Source organism: Cervus elaphus, chromosome 31, assembly GCF_910594005.1.
Source record: "Cervus elaphus chromosome 31, mCerEla1.1, whole genome shotgun sequence".
In the NCBI taxonomy this organism is placed as follows: domain Eukaryota; kingdom Metazoa; phylum Chordata; class Mammalia; order Artiodactyla; family Cervidae; genus Cervus; species Cervus elaphus.
Window position 1 is genome coordinate 52,008,844 of NC_057845.1, and position 18,215 is coordinate 52,027,058.

General features: G+C 40.1%; 1 protein-coding gene across 1 annotated transcript; it reads left to right on the forward strand.

The window, feature by feature from the left end:
* The first annotated feature begins 955 nt into the window (after window positions 1–955).
* C31H3orf85 (chromosome 31 C3orf85 homolog) lies at window positions 956–16,795 on the forward strand. The gene is made up of 4 exons (XM_043893068.1): window positions 956–1,029; window positions 1,099–1,151; window positions 14,840–14,973; window positions 16,501–16,795. Exons 2-4 carry the CDS (start codon window positions 1,103–1,105, stop codon window positions 16,588–16,590), a joined length of 273 nt encoding a protein of 90 aa, XP_043749003.1. The 5' UTR covers window positions 956–1,029; window positions 1,099–1,102; the 3' UTR covers window positions 16,591–16,795.
* Window positions 16,796–18,215: the final 1,420 nt, after the last annotated feature.

Here is an 18,215-nt window from a genome sequence, read left to right on the forward strand (position 1 = left end):
GGGCACCCTTCACTGAGCTTCCCGCAAAGGTAACATTTTGCAAAGCTACAGTGCAGTGCAATATCACAACCAGGACACCGACATTGATGTATCTACTAATGCTATACGCAGATTTCTCCAGCCTCATATGTACTCATTTGTGTGTATGTGCATGTGTGTGTGTGTGTGCAAGAGAGAGAGACTTAGTTCTATGGTATTTTATCACGTTTATGCTCACATATCCACCACCACAGTCAAGACACAAAATAGTTCCATCACCACAAGCATCCCTTGCATTGCCCTTTTACACCCACACACACCTACCCTACTTTCTCCCTAAGCCCTAGCTACTAATAAAATGTTCTTAATCTATAATCTTGTCATCTCAAGAGGTTTATATAAATGGAATCATACAGCTAGGTAATCAGTTGAGATTGGCTATTTTCACTCATCATAACTCTTTTGAGATTCATCTAAGTTGCTGTGTCTATCAATAGTTTTCACTAAATTATTATTGAGTAGAAATTCATGGTGTAGATGGACCTCAACGCATTTAACTTTCAGCTCTTGAAGACATCTGGGTTGTTTCCACTGGTTTTCCAGTTTTTGCCTATTATTAATTAAGCTGCTAGGAACATCCTTATACAGGTTTTTGTATGAACATAAGTTTTCATTTCCCTGAGATGAATGTCCAATAGTGCAATTGCTGGGTTGTATGGGAATTAATTGTATACTCAGATTTATAAGAAACCGCTGAACTGTTTTCCAACGTGACTGTACCCTTTTATACCCCCCAGCGAGGTCTGAATGATCCAGTTTTCACCTTCTTTGTTTTGTTTTGGTATGGCTTTTTAGATTACAGTAGTCCGTGTGGATGGTAAAGTTAGTGAATAAATACATGGCCCACATAAGAACAGCCTGTAAACAGTCAGTCCAGAGAGTCCAAAGGGTGAAAAGGCAGGAGTCATATAAAAAGTCGTCTCAAGCAACAGCCTCCCTGACGGAGGTCACAGGGCTTCAGGGGCAGGAAGTGCTTCACGCTCTTGGAAGGTAACCAGTATGCCCTAAAGCTCTGCTCGCTCTAAATTTAAATAAATAAGTCTTTTGTTTCCAAAACAGGATCATGGCCTGTAAAATGCTTCAAGCGGCCCTGTGTTCAACATTGCTTATAGGTAAGAACCTATTTCTTTTTTTTCTTTATCATGTCTTTTACAACTGTCAGATTGATAGATAACCTCTTTTGAGTTTTTAAAAGAAATGGGCAAGCATGTTTTATTCCTAGGCCAACGATAAAGCATTGGGGAAGCCAAAATGTTGTGTCGTGCTGCGGTTTTGAACATGTTAGTGTTAATTGTATGTGTGATCATTTCGTCCCTAATTATGTACTAACATGTCACTATTGCTAAACAGCCTATTAACTGCTGCCTCTAAAGAAGTGCTCTTGTGTCCTTGAACAAAGAAGAATTTTAAATGCCTTTTAGAAAATGGAATACGTACATGATACAATTATGTGGAAACCTCAAGGTCCTCTGAGAGTGTGAATTCATTAACCTTTAAGGCAAGCCGTAGCTCAGAGAAGCGCTGAAGGCGTAGGGGCCAGATGATGTGCTGCCAGACTGGCCCAGTAACTCAGCGCCTAATATCTGAATTGAACCGAGAGGTCATTTCGTACACAAAACCGCAAATACTTAGAAAGGTGTACATTATCTTCATGCTTAAATCTTTATCATTTATAAACACTTCTGATGAAGATGTTTAAATCAGAATTTCTACTTTTTTAAGCTTGAGACCCAACCAAAAGAAATGTGTATTTCCCTTGAGATACACACACAGATGAATAGGTATAGATACATACCTATATTTAGAGTATGAACCTAGATATGTGTGTTTACACATATATGTGTGCATAATTGGTCCTTTATCCCTAAGCATATGAATAATTTTGACAAAGAGTTTTAATAATCTATATTGAACTTTGCATTTAGGACATGTTTAAACAAATGATTTGGCAAATTTTAGCAAAGTTCTTTTTAAGCCATTGTCCGCAAGGCATATACAGCCATACCCAGTTACAGCCCACACCTCCAGATGAAGAAAGTGAGGTTGGTTCCATTTAAGAGGTTGATTACAATCCAATGGTACAATGCTTTGCCTGGACTGCTCATCCACACAATTGACTTGAGAGTGGGTGATAGTGGATGACTGCAAGGCCAGAAGCACTACTATTGGTCCGCATTCCATCTGTGAACACAGCAGGGTCAAAAATACCAGCCAAAAAAGAAAATAGTTCTGTAAATGGACTTTTATAGACTTTCTTTAAAAACAAGTTGGAATTAACTTTAAGTCCAGTTGAAAAGAGAGTATGTTTACCTATAAAGACAACTGGTTTGACTAGCTGTACTTGATAGATAAATAAATAAGTAAAATTAAGTAGTCAAAGTTCATGAAAGAACAAATCGAGGATCAGAATCCAAGGATGGAGTAACCCTTCAGACCTCAGGAAAGAAGCCTTTACTACTTCAGTTGGAGGAGACTGCAGTCACTAGAACCAGATTTATTTGTTCCACTAAAAACTAGTTCAACTGACATTTTCTAAATCACATAGCTCTAAAGTAGGAAATAACAGCTTGAATCAACTTTCTTTGTTTTTTCCCCACCCACCCATGCCCCATTTTTCGTGTAAGAACATAGCCTATTCATCTGCACTTCCCTGAGCCCTTCTTCTCTCCATAAGAAAACAACAATTTTTTAAAGTTTGTTTTTATTATTAAAAAAAAGTTTTCTCTGTTACAGATTAGCTGTCTAATAAATTACTTTTGTCTAGAACTTAATTTGAAGTAAGTAGGGAAGAGATCTCATTATCTATTTCCCTAGTGGGAATGCTGAAGAGCCTACTAAGTAATTAAATTTATGAGCAGAGTCCCCAAATTATTTTACTGATTTTCTCAAAATAGTAATTTATACACCTTGGGGCTGATTCCCCGGTCAGAGAATTAGAAGTCCAAGTGTCACAATTTCATTAAAAAACAAAACAAAATCCTCTCTTCAGCATTTAGGTCAAGAATTGCTTTCTTCTATAATAAGACAGCAAGTATTAATACTGCTATTTTAAATATTTATTGTGTGTCAGGGGCTTTCCATATGTTACCTTAGTTCAACTCTCATAATCACTCTGAAACTAGGTGTTATGAGTCTCGTTGTACAAAGAGGAAACTGAGGCTTAGAGAAGTTAAATGACCAAGATACACAGTCAGTCAGTGGTCGATATCAGATTCAGAGGGGCATCAGATAGGTAGCACCACACACAACTCCTCCCAAAAAAGTGATAAAGCCAAAATCATAGCCACTGGTTCCACAAGAAAAGGTCAGAAGTTAGGGAGCTGGGGAATTTTATCTGAGAAAATAGAGCCAAACAAGGACATAACTAAGAACTCTTCCTAGTCGTACCGATTTAAAGAAAAATCCCAAACTGAACATGTTCCTCCTCAGCAGGGAATATTGCAATGTGAATCAGCCATAAGTATACATATATTCCCTCCCGCCTGAGATTCCACAAAGAAAGTGATATCATGTGATATTTATCTTTCTCTGTCTTATCTACTTAGTATGATAATCTGTAGGTCCAAGCATGTTGCTCCAAGTGGCATTATTTCACTCTTTTTATGGCTGAGTAATACTCCTTTGTATGTGTGTGTTTGTACCTACCACCTCTTCTTTGCTCATTCATTTATCGATAGAAACTTAGGCTGCTTCCATGTCTGGGCTATTGTAAATAGTGCTGCTATGAACACTGGGGTGCATGTATCTTTTTGAATTAGAGTTTTCTCTGGAAGTCCAGGAGTGCGATTGCTGAATCGTATGGTAATTCTACTGTTTTTTAAGAGACTGTTCTCCATAGTGGCTACACCAAGTTACTCTCCCGCCGATGGTCTAGGAGGTTCCCTTTCTCCACACCTTCTCTAGTGTCAGTTATTTGCAGACTTCCTGATCATGGCTCTTCTGCCTGGTGTGAGGTGATTTGGACTTGCATTTCTCTAATAATTAGCAATGCTGAGCACCTTTCCATGTGTCTGTTGGCCATCTGTATGTCTTCTTCAGAGAACTATCCACATAGGTCTTCTGCCCATTTTTTGACTGTGTTGTTAGGTTATTTCTTTTTTTTAAATTGAATTGTATGAGTTGTTTGTATCTTTTGGAAATTAAACCCTTGTTAGTGGTACTGTTTGCGAATCTTTTTCTCCCAATCCACAGGTTGACCTTTCATCTGGTTCACAGCTTCCTTTGCTGTGCCCACGTTTTTAAGTTTCATCAGGTCTCCTCTGTTTGTTTCTGCCTTTATTTCCTCTGCCTTGGGAGACTGACCAAGAAATCACTGCTACAATTTATGTCAGAATGTTTTGCCTAGGTTCCCTTCTAGGAGTTTTATGGTGTCATGTCTTGTATTTAAATCTTTAAAACATTTTGGGTTTTATTTTTGTGCATGGTGTGAGGGAGTGTTCTCACTTCACCGATTTACATGTGGCAGTCCAACTCTCCCAACACCACTTGCTGAAGAGACTGTACTGTTTTTCCACTGTATACGCTTACCTCTTTTGTCAAAGATTAATTGACTGTAAGTGTGTGGGTTTATTTCTGGGCTCTCTATTCTGTTCCATTGATCCATATGTCTGCTTTTGTGCTAATAATATGCTGTTCTAATTATTATAGCTTTGCAGTATTGTAACAGGGCACTTTAAAACCTGAAACAGCCCCACTTTACATTAGGAGGAAATATGGAAAGAGCACATATTTGGAAAGTGCTTCACTCAGTAAACCAGTCCTTGGGGCTGACCCATCCATTAAAGAATTGGGGGTTCGTGTCCATATTGTTGGCTATGGTCAGATCTACCCATAAAATGCAAGCATGCCTTCTGGTTTTAGACAGGGTGAAAAATAAGTGGCCTGTGGTCTGTTTCTCTAGTATAGTTCCAGCTCTTGTTTTTCAATCCAGAGTTAGTAACCAAGGGCAATTTGTCTTGAAAGGTTTTTTGTTTGCTTTTGTTTTGACAAGAGCCTTGAGGCTCACAGTTCTTCCCCCTAACCCTGTCAGCACCTCCAATCCTGGCCCTTGCCGTCTTCTCTGCATAGAAGGAATGGACCTTCTCCGTCATCCCTGCAAGTGCTCCACTTCCTCGGAAAGCCTATATTCCCTGATATAGTTTTAGTTTATTATATAAGGTTTTGTTCTTAATTTTACCTACTCACTTTGGCTTAAGATTGACTGGCGCTCTCAAGAAATTGAGCATTGAGAACACACTCACTGCCTGTGACTAGGTTCACTGAGCACCCTGTGTGCTGTGGAAATCTGTTAACCTACGCACATGCCAACATCAGTTATGGCTCTGGGATTGGGAATCCCATCCACGTATGTAGGCAGTGACTGAGAAGTCATTACTGATTGGATCACATAAAAAGGTGCCTTTTGTGAGTCACAGATGTCTCTGTCCACAAGATTAAAAACTAATAAAAGCACTGCCAGCTTCAGAAATACTCCCAGGAAGTTACGTGGCCATCCGTGGGAGCACGTATACGGGTGTGTGTCAGTGTGCTGAGAGTGGGTTAAAACAGATTGAAGTTTAAACTCAAGTGATACCAGTTTCTGTTTGCTTTTCAAAGTACTTGATACATCAGCAACGGTAACGTCAATAATGCCAAAGTTCCTGAGTTAAAAGTTCAGTTTCAAAAGCGTTTTATCACCAGACAGATTGATCATGAGGATCTGTAAGCTGGCCCTGCAGTTAGCACCTCTCTGTTCTCCAGCTCACTCCCATTGACCCTCTTTATTTTCCTGCCTTTACTCCCCCTGTTTGCCTTGCCCCTTTCCCCGTGACTTTTCACCCTTTGTAACCTTTGTAACCCCCCTTCTTCTGTCTCTCCTTCCTTTGAGTTCCTTTCTTGATTTCTCTCTTCTCCTTCTTCCTTCTTTTCCCTTCTTTACCATTTTCCCCTCACAATCCTAATTTCTCATCTCTTTATCTCTGCCCCTTCCCTTCTCTTTCTCAACTTTATGTGAACTGCAGCAAAGTGAGAGGATACCTTATACTAAAATATGATTCTTCAATCTTCCACCATGAAGTTTTGGGTTAGTGACCAAAGTTTAGAGTGGGAAGGAAAAAAAGATAACAATTTCACTATTTGTAAAGAAAATTCTTTACTTACAGAATTTTCAAATCTAAAAATATGAATGTAAACATGGGTATTTTAATCTCTCACAAAATTATAAAATTTGTCCTACAGAGAGATCTTTGAAAATTTTATCATGTTGCCAAGACATCTGTGTATTCTTTTCTCCTCATCTTCTTTTGTACTTAATTCTTAATGATCACTTATGCTTTCTTTTAGTACTTAATTTACAAGCACACAAAATTGCCTGGGCACTTATTTCATCTTTTTTTTTTTTCTTTAAGACATAAACATTTTAAGGACAACCCCCCCCCAAAAAAAGTAAATAATAAATATTCTTACTACTGGAGTTGGTTGCCCTTCCCTTTTGCAGAGAATGTTTCCAACCCAGGGATTGAACCCAGGTCTCCAACATGGCAGGCAGATTCTTTACCATCTAAGCCACCAGGAAACCCCTTAATTGCTTGTACTGACTTTTAAGGGCTCTACCCCCAGCATCCCATTCCTAAGCATTCTTGAGCTTGTGGCAGGACTGTGGTGCTTACCTCCATGGTCAGCATGAACATCAGTATCCCCTACACCCGAGGGGAATAGCTCACTCAGGGCCTATCCTATGACACTGCCTCTGGCAGTCTTTCTGTCCCCACGGAATCCCTTCACATTTGCTTAATAGACAGTGAATCAGGAATGGCAAGCTACTACTGGTTGGAGTGTCCTTGTCTGTGCTCCTCTTTTTGTTTCCTGTTTCTTAGTGAAGCTCCGAGACAACTGACCTGTTGGGTTCTCTGACACCTTCTAACACATGGCACTCCACTTCTTGGCCCTGGTTTTGATCAGCTTGAGGAATAAATCAGAGTTGATTATGGAAGGCAGCCATAATCATTTATTACTGAGAAAGGCCAATGAGGCAAATGGAACATAGTTGGATCCCAGAGTTTGGCAAATTTCCTATACAGTTTCAGCTTGTAGAACCAGAACAAAAAGTGTGCCCTCTGAGGGCAGCTCACTCTCAGGAGGATGAAGGACAAATGCGCTGGACCTGCCAAGTGATGCCTCTTGGATCTACCAAGAGGGAGCTGTCAGTGAGCCCCCTCTGTGCAGAAGGAAAGGGAGTCTGCCGTCAGACTCCGCCCTTCTGTTCTGCATCTTAGGTCTCACATCAGGCTTTCTGATCTTTTTAGTGTATATGCCGTGCTTACTTGATCAGTCATGTCAGATTCTTTGTGACCCCATGGACTGTAGCACGCCAGGCTTCCCTGTCCTTCACTATCTCCTGGAGTTTGCTCAAACTCATGTCCATTGAGTCGGTGATGCCATCTAATCTCATCCTCTGTTGCCCCCTTCTCCCCGTGTACTTAGAAATAGAAAAGCCTATTAAAAAGTTAGAGAAAAGGCCTGGGAAAATGCAAGGAAGTCTCAAAACTGGGGATGCTGTGCTGGGCTTAGCTGCTCAGTCGTGTCCAACTCTTTGTGACCCCATGGACTGTAGCCTGCCAGGCTCCTCTGTCCATGGGGATTCTCCAGGCAAGAATACTGGAGTGGGTTGCCATGCCCTTCTTCAGGGCATCTTCCCAACCCAGAGATCGAACTCAGATCTCCCGCTTTGCAGGCGGATTCTTTACCATCTGAGACGCCAAGGAAGCCTTTCCTATTACAAGTGCCATTTTCATAGTCATGAGCACAGTATATAGACCATTTAGTCATTTCTCCATTATTGAATTTAAAGACTCTTTTTCAACCTCTCCTGGGTAATGGCAATATGGAGAGTCTTTCCACTTCTGACTATACAGCTTCCCTTTTTAATATTTATTTTATTGATTATTTATTTGGATGCACCACATCTTAGTTGCAGCTTATGGGATCTTTAGTTGAGGCATGCGAACTGTTGGCTGCAGTACATGGGATCTAGTTCCCTGATCAGGGATGGAATCTGGGCCCCATGCATTGGGAGCAGGGAGTCTTAGTCACTGGACCACCAGGGAAGTGCTATATAGCTTCCCTTACGTCCACACTGCCTATCAACCCATGATGGGCACGCATCCATTTGTGCATAATGTGAATACATTTTTATTTGTATTGCTTTAATTGGCCAGGTGTATTTTGATTTCCCTTTCACTTATTTCCACCTGTCTCAGTTTGAACAGAACGAAGTCTCGGTAAATCCCTTGACAATAGTAGGGGCTGTGCCCACTCAGCATACTCTATACACTTTCAATAATATAAAGCCATAGAGAGAAAGCAATCTTCAGGTAATGACCTATTCGCTATGAATATATTCCAGTTCAAAATTTTAGAGCTGAGAAAGACCTTGGAGACCATACGATCTAGGCTTGTTTTGCAGAGCAGAAAATGGAGATGCAGGAGAAAGAAGTGGCTTAGCGATCCAAGTTATTGCAGGGCCAGAGTAAGACTCCAGGTCTCTGACGCTTCTTGGCCTGTGTGGGGGAGAGCTGTGATCTTAAATATCTCCGTATTCTGAAGTGTCTGCCTTATTTCTACCATACAAGCTTTTCTGCAGAAGATGGTCCACAAATGTGTAGATGATAGGTTGAGCTTGACAGGTCCTATTAAAACTGACTATAATACAGGATGAAAGCAAGGAGGGTGTGTAGGGAGTTGGAAAGAAAGAGAGGAAGATTTTTTTCATAGCTTATGATTATAAAGTTTAAAACTAATCTGGTTGATACTGCCTACATTAAAACACACACACACATATTTAAAAACCAAAAGAGTAATAGAACTCAAGGTTCCGTTTTCAATCCCCAGCAGTATTCCATAGGTTTGCAAACACGAAAGTCTGATCTTGCTCTCACTAACTTTCAAGGTTGATCAGACAGAATGAAAAAGGGAGGGGAAACTTCTCAAGCAGAGAGGATAATAGCATGCCCTTCTCTATTACTTGCATTTTATTTCCAGCCCTGCCACTGACTTACTATGTGACCTTGAGTGAGTCATTTCATTTCCAGATGTCAATTTTCTCATTTGTAAAGTAGGATAATAAATACTGCTTTCTGTCTTTCTCATGGGTGATGTTATTATCACCACCAATTAATATTTATTGGGTGCCTGTTGGGTGCATAATGCTGAGGTAGGAGCTTTGTTCTGGAAGGTGGGAAGAAGAGGAGATGAAACATTTTCCATAAACGTAGAGATTTACAAAAGAAAGAATTATTAGAGCTTAAAATAGCTATGGCTTATATTTTAAAGCATGCCTCTTTGCCAAGATTTATGTAACAGCATTTTTTCTTAATTATTGTACAATACACCAGGATAATTATGATACAGAATATTGGTTTTACTTTTTGGATGTTATGTTCCATATAACATTATTTTAAGCAATTACTATACTTTCTTATGTAGCTGTAATTTATATTCTAAACATAATTTATTTAGAAATATTTATTAGATATGGATGCCATTAGATCTATTTGCCTAGCCACTACCTCTGTTTCTCTTTTTTTTAAAGAAAAAAAAACTACATTAAACATGTAACACTATAATTAACACCTTTTCAAAGAGAATGAAGAGAAATCTGAAAAGGCACTTATTAACACATCCTAGCTAAAACCAAAATGTTAATGCTGGTTCATGCACAGAAGTCAGTCTGAATGGATGAGTCTCCTATTCTCTAGAAATCAATCCTGTCTTCCCGTTCCTGCCGTCACTTACCAGGTTCAAGTCCTGCTAATCGCTTGTCTGGAGGATTTGACGAGCCTCCTGCTTTGCGTCTTCACTCTGCTCTCTTCCTTTTAACCACCTGTTCTCCACACCCCTGACAAAGGAGTTTTCCAAGGTTAACCTGTGAATAGACAGACAAAATGTTGGCATACACATGCACAATATTATTCAGCCTTAAAAGGAATGAAATGCTGGCATATGCTACAACATGGATAAACCCTAAACACTAAGAGAAGTCTGTCAGATACAAAAGGACAAATGTTGCATGGCTCCTCTTCAGGTGCCTAGAATAAGCACATTCGTAAAGACAGAAAGTAAATGGTGGTTACCAGGGGTTGAGGGAGAGGGTAATGGGAGTTATTACTTAAAGAGTAAAGAGTTCCTATTGGGAATGATGAAAACGTCTGGAGATGGGATGGTTGCATGACACTGCAAATATATTTGATGCCACTCAATCATATAATAAAAGATGGTTCAAATGATATCACAATAAAAAGATTTCAAAAGTACATCTAGTCTTATCATTTTCCCTGTTCAGAAAAGATAACTATTTACAGAGTAAAGTCCAAATTCCTTGGTATGATGGTAGGATCTTCCTGAGTGTAGCTCCAGCTTATCTTTCCAACATTAACTCTGACACATCTATACCACGAACAACCCTACCTTTCAAACATGCTGGCAAAGTGAGGGTCACTGAGTCACACAACATCACGCAGAGCAGTTCCCGGGGCCTTGCTCTGCTCTTCTGATCCTTGGCTCTCCGAGTTTTTTCAGCCTGAAATGTGTGTTCCTTGCTTCCCCTCCCTTCCTCTTAACTGTGGAAACCTCAGCCTTTGACGCTTAATGCAGAACCAACTTCTCTGTGAGACCTTCCTTCCAGTATCGGAATTCATCACTGCCCTTTCAGATAATCTAGTCAAAATATATCGTCTTATAATTATTTTTCAATTCTGAATATAATATGCGTTTCCTAGTGGCAAGAGTTATTTACTGTTTATCTTTCCACGCAGTGATGATTATAAGAGTAGGAATTAGGGTGAGGCAAGTAGAGGTCTTATGGCACAAAATTTGTATAACCCTAAGAGAGAATTCCTTCTTTCTTTATACTTTTTAAATTGAGGTATAGTTCACTTACAATGTTGCGTTAGTTTCAAATGGGGCTTCCCTGGTGGCTCAGAGGGTAAAGAGTCTGCCTGCAATACGGGACACCCAGGTCCAATCCCTGGGTCTGGAAGATCCCCTGGAGAAGAGAACGGCGACCCACTCCAATATTCTTGCCTGGAGAACTCCCCGGACAGAGGCGCCTCGCGGGTTCCAGTCCATGGGGTTGCAACTTATCAAATAACATAGGAGTGAATTCTTTACTTTTTTGTATATTTTAAGTTGAGATATAGTTCATTTACAAGGCTATGTTCCAAGCATACAACAACAATAAATGTCATTTATACATATGTGTGTATACATATACACATTTTTTCAGATTCTTTCCCTTTATAGGTTTTGATAAGATACTGAATATAGTTCCCTGGGGTATACAGTAAGTCCTTATTGTTTTATCTCTCTGCCCCTCAGTCCCCCACTATCCCCTTTGGTAATGATACATTTGTTTTCTATGTCAGTTAATTCCGTCTTATATTTTATGTCCTACTGACTTCACTTGCCTCGTCTAATCTCAACTTTGGTGTTTAGCAGTTTATATTGACACTAGTTAGAGCTTAACATGCATTGTTTTAGTTATCTACTACAGCATAACTCATTTCCCCAAACTTTAGCAGCTTGAAACATTAAATGCTTATCATTTCACGATTTCTAAGTGTCAGCGTCTGGGAGGGTCTTGGTTTCTGACTGAGGATCTCTCAGGAGGTTGCAGTAAAGATACCGCTGGGAGCCTTGGTCCTCTTGGGAAACGACTGGAGCGAAAGTGTCAGGTTCCCAGGCGGTTCACCTACACCACTGTTGGTGGGACGCTTCGTTTCCTTGATGCGTTGGCCTCTCCTTCAGGGCTGCTTGAGTGTCCTCACACGGGCGGGTGACTGCCCTTGGTGTACGCCTTCCAAGAGCGGGCGCAGTGGGAGCTGTAATGTCTTTTATGTCATAGCCACAGAAATCACACACTGTCCTTGCCTCGGTGGTCTGGGATTACACAGGTCAGCCCCGCTAAGAGAAAGAGGGGACCACACGCATACTAGCAGGCAGGGATCTTTGGGCATCATCTTAGAGGATAGCTTTCATAGACATGTTGCTTTGATTGTATTGGTTAGATTACCTAGCAGCAGGTTAGTAACTGTTATCTTCTGAAGTCAGCATTTGCTTTTTACTTTTAAATCACTGAATAAATCAAACTGCTAATTTTTTATAAATGGAGAATATGTCTGAGTCACTCTTCGATCCCCTGTCAGTAGTACTGTGTTTTGCACCCAGAGGCATCTCGACTGATGTATAATATCCAGAGAGGCCGTGGTTTCCTCTTTTTTAAACTATTATATTGCAGTGTTGCTCACCAGCAATGTCGTGGTAGTCTCAGGTGGACAGCAGATGGGCTCAGCCACGTGTACACATGCATCCACGCTCCCCTAAACACCCCTCCCATCCAGGCCGTCACGTAACATTAAGCAGAGTTCCCTGTGCTATACACTAGGTCCTTGCTGGTGATCCACTTAACATAAAGCAGGGTGTGCATGTTGAGCCCAAACTCCCTGACTATGCCATCCCCCCACGCTTCCCCACTGGTAACCCTGGTTTGTTCTCTAAGTCTCTGAGTCTTTCTGTTTTGTGAACAAGTTCATTTGTGTCATTTCTTTTTAGCGTCCTCATGTAAGGGACATCATATGATCCTTAAGGGATATCGTATGACACTTCTCTTTCTCTGTCTGACTTACTTCACTCTCTATGACAATCTCTAGTCTCATTCCTGTTGCTGCCTGCACATGGCATTATTCACTCTTTTTAATGACTGAGTAGTTTTCTCCGGTGTATATGTACCACATCCTCCTTATCCACTCAATAGACTATCATTTTCAATACCTGATTGGAACTAGAGCTTACTAGATTGACAAACCTAACTAGAAATAATAGAGCTGATAACTAGAATCCTGCTTAGAACTCAAGGCCAATCTTGGGAAAGCATGAGATCATAAGGAATGTATAAGTAATGATTATTTCCTTTTTTGCCATGAACAAAATATTTTTATAATCTGACCCCAAGCAACCCTCCCTCTTAGTAACAATATAGTGCAATGGCTCTGAAGGGAGAATTCTATCTCCCTCTCCCACTAGCTCTGCGGCCTTAGACCTATTATTTAACGTTTTTGTGCTTTAGTTCCCTTGTATACAAAATAAAGTGTTAACAGGACCACTTCTTAGGTTTGTTGTGAGTATTAAATAAGGGCTTCCCTGATAGCTCAGTTGGTAAAGAATCTGCCTGCAATGCAGAGACCCCGGTTCATTTCCTGAGTCAGGAAGATCTCCCGAGAAGGGAAAGGCTACCCACTCCAGTAAATAAAGTAATTCAGGTATAATATTTAGCACAATGCTCAATAAATGTTAACCAAATTTATATAAAACTCTAATCCAGCCACCTCTAACCACTGTTTTCAGACATTGGTCTTGTAGATTCCTAATGTCATACCTTTGTTCACATCACTTTTTAAGCTTCAAATTAAAAGACTTTCCCCTTCTTTCATTATGCTAGACATAATCTTTCCTTATGCTAGACATAATCTTCCCTTCACAAAATAGGTTAAGCAATTTCCCTGACCATGAAAATACCTGCTTGTGCTCTGGTACGCCAATGCTTCCTAAGCACCCTTGAAAGTAAGTGAAAGTAGAGAGTTTTAGTCACTCAGTCGTGTCTGACTCTTTGCAGCCACATAGCCTGCCAGGTTCCTCTGTTCATGGGATTCTCCAGGCAAGAATACTGGAGTGGGTTGCCACTTCCTCTTCCAGGGGATCTTCCCAACCCGGGGAACAAACCTGGGTGTCCTGCATTTCAGGTAGGTTCTTCACCATCTGAGCCACCGGGGAAGCCCCCTCACACAGTCAAATCCTGTGTATCCTTGTTCTGTTTTGTATCTTGGACCCTTCCTCCCCTCTCCTATAGAAGGGAGCTTTCCTATTTATAGATCACTGTAACCCTAACCTATATAGATTATTGGTCAATGAAGGCTTGTTAATGATGAAGACATAAAGTGTCTAATGTAATATTACTTACAATTTGATTAATAATAAATGCTTCTTTGTCACAAGCAATGAACAGATTTATATCGTTACCATGAATAAGTCAGGAGTATGTTCTTCCTTTATAACATGATTGTGTTTTATTCAAGAATGAAAGCATAATATAGACTGTTAAAATTTCAAGATCCTAAAGAAGTATGGGTTTTTTAAATTACTTTTTTCTCAATTCTAGAGTGAGAAGAAGGTAGAAAATGCAAGCCTGCTTGCATTTAAAGAAGGCTGTTTCAATGTTAACAATTTTAACTACAGTTTCAGATTGGGGATAAGTCTACTTCAAAACGAAAGACACGTTCTATTTTAACAGGCTGAGAAAGCAAAAATAAGATTGTAGAGTTATGGGTTTGAACCAAGTGGTTTACATCTATTAATTTATCCAATCTTTATAGTAAGCCTGTTATTGTCTGTTATTATTGTTTTTATTATTATTATATCTCCTTATAGATAGGAAAACTAGAGCTCAGAAAAACCGAGCAACTTGCCTAAGAAAGGGATAGAGCTGAAATTTGAATTTAAGTCTGCAGTCTCCCATACATGAACAGAAACTCTGAAACTCCTCCCCATCCACCACACAGCACTGGCTGCATGCTGTGTGGTACCCAGGTCACAGACGGTGATGACAGGGCAAAGATGCCAAAGGACTGAGGGGCGGCCAGCGGCCCCCGGGTGCAGATGTTTCAGAGTTTCCTTCTTAGGTGTCCTTCCTCGCAAACACCGTGGCTGCTTTAGGAGGAAACACTGAGATGTAAACTGTTGCCTTAAAAGATGCTGTTGGACTCAATTACAGGAGTACTGGGAGCACCATTTTTACTGGAGGACCCAGCAAACCAGTTCCTACGTCTCAAAAGACACATATATTTGCAGGATTACTGGAAGCCAGATCACAGTCCGAATACGTGGGGAAACACGCTGGTTGACCAGGTATTTGCATTACGAACAAAAGGCCTTTCACTAGCTCCCTTTTTAATAAAAATGACATTTTTATTTTGTATTGGCGTCCAGTTGATTAACAACGTCGTGTTCGTTTCAGGCATACCACAAAGTGGGTCAGTGATACACAGACACCATTTCTGTTCTTAAACAAGCTTGGTAGCAACTGGCATTAACACACCACCAGCCCAATTCCCATTTTTTTCTCTCTAGCTGTCCTGAGCTATACCTGCTCTTTCCTCCCCATGAAGAGGTTTTCATCTGGTAAATCCCACCTCCTCCTTCAAGAATAAGATCAAATGTCCCCTTCTTTCTGAAGCCTTTTCTTTCTTTCCAGGAAGGCATCTGTCCTTCCTTCTTCTCTCATCTTTGCAAGCTGATCACATGTGATTAGTTCTCAAATGCCGCCCTGGAATTATTTGTTGCGTGCACCTGATCTCCCTACCTAGACTAAAAATGTAAGGAGCTTGTCTTATCCACCAAGGTCATTATTCTCAAGTTTCAGTGAATTAATTATTACATGGTTGGGCAGGTGGATGGAGGGATCATGGTCATATTTTAGTCCCCTCTTGGCAGTTCACTAGCTAGTTTTTCTCTGTGATAATTATCCAACCCTTTACTGTCATTCTTTCATTTGCTTGCTTTTTGTTCATTATCCTATTTATTTGTATTCTCACCCCACGAGAAATGAATAAATTTTCATTACCCAGTTTTATTTCATTCTTACTTTTTTGACGGAAGACGACATTGAAACTCCAGGCCAAATGAAATTGCTGAATTATCTGAGGATCTCAATCATTCATGACTTTCTGCTATAATTTTGCAATTTAGGAAATAAAGATGTACAATTTATTGATTAATTAATTAATTCCTTCACTTATTTATTCTTTCTTTTCACTGTATCAGGCTCTGATTAGCACCAGTCATAGGGTATATAAATAATATATTTATATAACATAAAGTCAGAAAGGAATTGAATTGTCCTTATTTTGCTGGGGCCTGGGTCTCATCCTTACTCTGCTTGGCAGGATTTTAACTGGTTTACTAGGATCAGCTTGTTTCTGCTTAGCATTTGTTGGTGTAAAACACCAGCTTGAATAATGAATTTAGTTTTATGCCTGTTTTTCTCCAACAGGCATCATTTAGAGGTATTAAAAGAAGACATTTGTTTATTTGGCAAATGAAATAATTACATAAGCTGGTAGACTGGGTCTTCTTTGTGGAATATTGAAATTTTCAAGCACATTTCTGCCTATAATTGTAGACTATTGCTATAATCAACTGACAGTTACCATAATGTAACAAGACTCTACTGCATTTGTTCACCCTGTGGCCCCATATGTACTGCAAAGTATCTGAGCACTTAAGTAAACAGGTCACTGAAAGTGTGAAAACCAAATCTTACTCTTCCATAGCATTTCTCTCAGTCTTTCAGGAATATCTGCATGCTAATCAGAATAACTGATGAGACGTGTTCTAAATACTGAGAGACCATGACTTAAGTTTCTTTTCTTGCAGGCTCATGAAACATGGACTGCTTTGAAAACGACAGCACAGTATTATCTGAATCTGAGTACTTTCACCCTTGACATGTCTACTGCCCAGTAAATGTACCTCGCTGGTTAAGCCAGGATAACAAGAATAGTGGGACCCAAAAAGTGGCGATGGACCCCAACCACCAGCTTTGGCAAATCCACACCTCTTACTATATTATTTATGTCTGCCTCATGGAGTTGTTGAAAGGAGTAAATATGGAAATCCACACTGATCCCTCGAATTAGAAGTTCTCAATAAATGGTAGCTCTTGAAATGAGAACTGAAATAAAGACTGTAGTAACAACATCTACCAAAAAGGAGCTTTTATGGGAACAGGAAATATAAAGCAAAACATAGTGTCATTAAAACTCTCTGTCCAGGGACTTCCTTGGGGGTCCAGTGGTTAAGAATCTGCCTTCCAATGCAGGGGATGAGAGGTCAATCCCCGGTCGGGGAACTAATATCTCACATGCCGCAGGGAAGTCTGGGCAGCAGAGCTGTGGAGCCTGAGGGCTGTAGATCCCAAGCGCTGCAACTGGAGAAATGTCTGAGCGCCTTAATGAAAGATGCCGCATTCCACAGCAACGGTCCCGTGGGCTGCAGCTGAGTCCAGATGCGGCCAAGGTTTTAAAAAATAATTAAAATTAAGAAAACTGTCCACAAAGGAAACAAAACAAAACAAACCTCCTGTTGGTAACTCCTGCTTTCTACTGCCTTTTCTTTGAGAGAGTTAGTTCACTTTCCATTCAAGGAAGGAAATGGAATCTCTCAAATGGAGCTGGTCCTCACCTCTTTTCTTCAATATTTGTCACTTCCTGAGCAGCAACAAAGCCAATCTATTCCAAGACCATACTTCTTTTAAATCAAAGCTGTACTGCTGTGGGCAATAGAAAACAAAATCCTAACTCATTTTGGCAAATAGATGATGACTAGGAATCCAGTGGAACCCACAAATCTGTAAGCCTTCCTTAGAATTTTTGTAAAATTTGTGCAATTTTTGTATTCTGGTTAATAATATATTTATGATTGTTTCAATATGAAACAACAATTTTAAAGAAGTCTCACATCCATTATCAGTCACTGCCCATCCCCACCACGCCCCAGCCTCTAATAGCCACTAATAAACTTGCTGAAGCTATTTTTTTTAAAGGAAGAAAGGAATAACATCTTAAACTTACCAGTCATGTGCTTTTATTCATCTTTGCAATAAAGCTGAAAAATTGACTCTACAGAAAATTGGACTACATTTACCCTATAGTTTTCCATATATCCATGGAATACTTCAGTAGTCTAGTTTGAGAAGTGCTGAGGGATGATATAACCAGTCACCAAGACACTCGCCAAAATCACAGATAAGTGGATTTGCCCTCAAAAGTCCATTTCTCTGTACACCTGCATCAGTCGTCCTCTGCAGGGATTTCTTTTGGTAAACAGAAGCATCCCCTGCAAGACCATAGTTGATCTAATGGTCTTAAAACAGTCTTGAACACTTTTTCAGCAGCAAAAACCAGATGCCAAGAGCTGTACTGTAACGACGCTGCCCAGCACTTTCTTCTCCAAAAGGGAACCGGCGGCTACTCACTATTCCCCATTTCTTATCCCATCCCTTGGAGATGTTTTCAGTGAGAAATTTGAAGCTAATGAATAATTTATTATGTTAACTGTTATCCTTTTCTAATACAGATAAACAGATTTTT

What these genes read in the sequence shown, in the direction of transcription:
- C31H3orf85 (XM_043893068.1), top strand. Translation starts at nt 1,103, where the DNA reads ATGGCCTGTAAAATGCTTCAAGCGGCCCTGTGTTCAACATTGCTTATA. An exon ending in GTGTTCAACATTGCTTATAG is followed by an intron (nt 1,152 to 14,839) that starts GTAAGAACCTAT and finishes ACTCAATTACAG; the next exon opens with GAGTACTGGGAGCACCATTT. An exon ending in GAAACACGCTGGTTGACCAG is followed by an intron (nt 14,974 to 16,500) that starts GTATTTGCATTA and finishes CTTTTCTTGCAG; the next exon opens with GCTCATGAAACATGGACTGC.